Source organism: Sinocyclocheilus rhinocerous, unplaced genomic scaffold, assembly GCF_001515625.1.
Source record: "Sinocyclocheilus rhinocerous isolate Xijiao unplaced genomic scaffold, SAMN03320098_v1.1 scaffold541, whole genome shotgun sequence".
Taxonomy (NCBI): Eukaryota; Metazoa; Chordata; class Actinopteri; order Cypriniformes; family Cyprinidae; genus Sinocyclocheilus; species Sinocyclocheilus rhinocerous.
This window is the reverse complement of record NW_015658519.1, coordinates 219,760-221,981: the sequence shown is the minus strand read 5'-3', so window position 1 is coordinate 221,981 and position 2,222 is coordinate 219,760. Positions and strand designations below refer to the sequence as shown.

Genomic DNA, 2,222 nt, shown 5'->3' with positions numbered 1-2,222 from the left:
GCTCTCCGCTCCCTCAGCTGGGCCTGCCTCTTCACCAGGTCGCGGATCTGCTTCTCCACGGCCTCCACGTGTCCTCACCTGCACTCAAAGGTAGACACACATCCGCCATTAAAGCAAGTAACAGTGAGTAAAACAATGGTAATGTGTGTGAATAGAGTATTAGCAATGTAAGCGAGATTAGCGGCAACCACGCTGGCAATGCTAACGGGCTATAAGCTAATAGCGGACTCGAGAAATCAAAATAAAACTAGTGATAAGGCGCTCTGATCGTTTTTGTTGTAGAATACGACAGGGGATATATTCACACGTTATAGAAATGAAAATGGTGTATAAAATTTATATTAGGATAAAAAAATAGACAATAAAGAATTAACTTGACGGAGCTCAGACTCAACACACGGCAGCAACAAACAGGAAGTCTGTATTTTGTTTGCAAATTTTCACACAGCAACAGTATATGTGACCACACCATGATATCTTTCACTTGTCAAAACAAAATCTTAAAGATGGCTTTTATCACTTTATTGCATCACATCTGGTTAGTACATGACATTACACTAAAATAATTGTTTAATAACTTTGAAACAAGGGCCTCAGTTGTACTTTAGGTGCTGTCTCGTTTGCTCACAGTGGTAGAGAAGTAATTGCATCATGGCCTAAAGACCTTAATCGGGCTAGACGCCATGTTGAATTTAACACAGATGAAAACGAGACTGTGAGGTATAGATTATAGTGTTTACAATGGCACACATTTTAGGCCTTAGATCTCGTAATTTTCACAACTACTGATTTTTTTTTTTTTTGAGAACTTTTGTTAGCTGAACAATCAGTTTGTTTTTAAATAACAGTACAGTCCATTGAATGCACTGTACGTCTATCCCTCACAGCCTTGTTTGTTAAAATTCCTGTTAAATATTAAATATGGCGCTATATATCTATAGTTCTTGCAGTTAGTACTACCTGTCGTACCTCTGTAGCTCTCAGCATTTGCTTAAAACTAATCAGACTGTTTTCCTCTCCATCTATTTCATCTGAAACCCAGTGGACTTTGGTGTGAGTGCACAGCTAGATCGCACCGTGAGCCGCAGGAACACTTTCATCGGCACTCCTTATTGGATGGCACCAGAAGTCATCGCGTGTGATGAGAATCCTGATGCCACATATGACTATAAGGTGAGCTCTCCTTACTCCGAAATATATAATCTGTGACATATGATATTCTACATGGTCTTGAAGTGATAATCACGTTGTGAGAAAACATTCAAATACATTTTGGTTATTGCTGTGCTGCTGCAGCCAATGAAAATTCTACTCTATAACAGCAAAACAGCAGAGCGCTCTCATTTCAAATTGGTCTGCAGTGATTTAACTGGAAGGAGAGTATTGATCACGGCTCCTCAATTTACTGAATACACACGTGAGCATATGCAATCAAAATCTAATAAACTTGCCTTGGTAATAATTTAGTCACCATTATCCACAAGTCACTCACGCTAATACAGTGATCTGTGCTGCGGCTGGACACGCCACTATCCTCCCCTTTCGTGTCAAAAGAAATATTGGCTTGTTTCTTTTTCGCTTTAGGCTCTAGTCTGTGTCAATGTATGTTTAAAATGTCTCTGAATGTTGCATTTTTTAAAATATATTCAATCATTTTCTGTTAATGGTATCTCGTGAGTTTGGTAGAGCATCCTCAGTCCACTATAGTTGTCAGATTTGTTCTATATTCACTGTCTCAGAGACAAGTGTTAAATGTGGAGTAAATAAAAAGTGGATTTTGATGGAGAAAATGAAAATCCGTTCAAGTACATCAACATCTACTTTAAAGTTACAGAGCTGCATAAACTTACATAAGGACCAAAACATTATTGCAGTGTATTTCAGCAGACGGTTTTCTGTTGTTACACTTACAGTGCAGCTATAATTATCTAAATTGAGATTTAATGTCCAACATGCTGTGTGTGTTATGATTAGACAAAAAGCCTTCATAAAGGTAAACTAAATTTCTGACACTTCCTGTGACCAGGTAATGATGGTTTTGCCTAATAATACCCTTTAATGGTGGTAATACAGTAGCACAAAAGCTGTTAAGGCTTATTGCTTAAGTTGAAATTGTGTGCACTGTTAAGGATATTATTTTACTACACACTCAGACAGACATGCTTACATGTTCCTTTTGTAGGACCTTCCTACAACGTAGAAACGTAGGACCTTCCTACAAC

The 2,222-nt window shown here is 38.2% G+C and overlaps 1 protein-coding gene across 5 annotated transcripts in view; it reads left to right on the top strand.

Annotated features, from left to right (window-relative positions):
• Positions 1 to 2,222, top strand: part of tnika (TRAF2 and NCK interacting kinase a) — a 117,082-nt gene that overhangs the window by 76,664 nt on the left and 38,196 nt on the right. For all 5 annotated transcript variants that reach the window (XM_016530911.1, XM_016530913.1, XM_016530910.1 and 2 more), the window contains exon 7: positions 1,043 to 1,173. In XM_016530911.1, the coding sequence (XP_016386397.1) occupies positions 1,043 to 1,173 (131 nt within the window). The remainder of the gene's footprint in view (positions 1 to 1,042; positions 1,174 to 2,222) is intronic.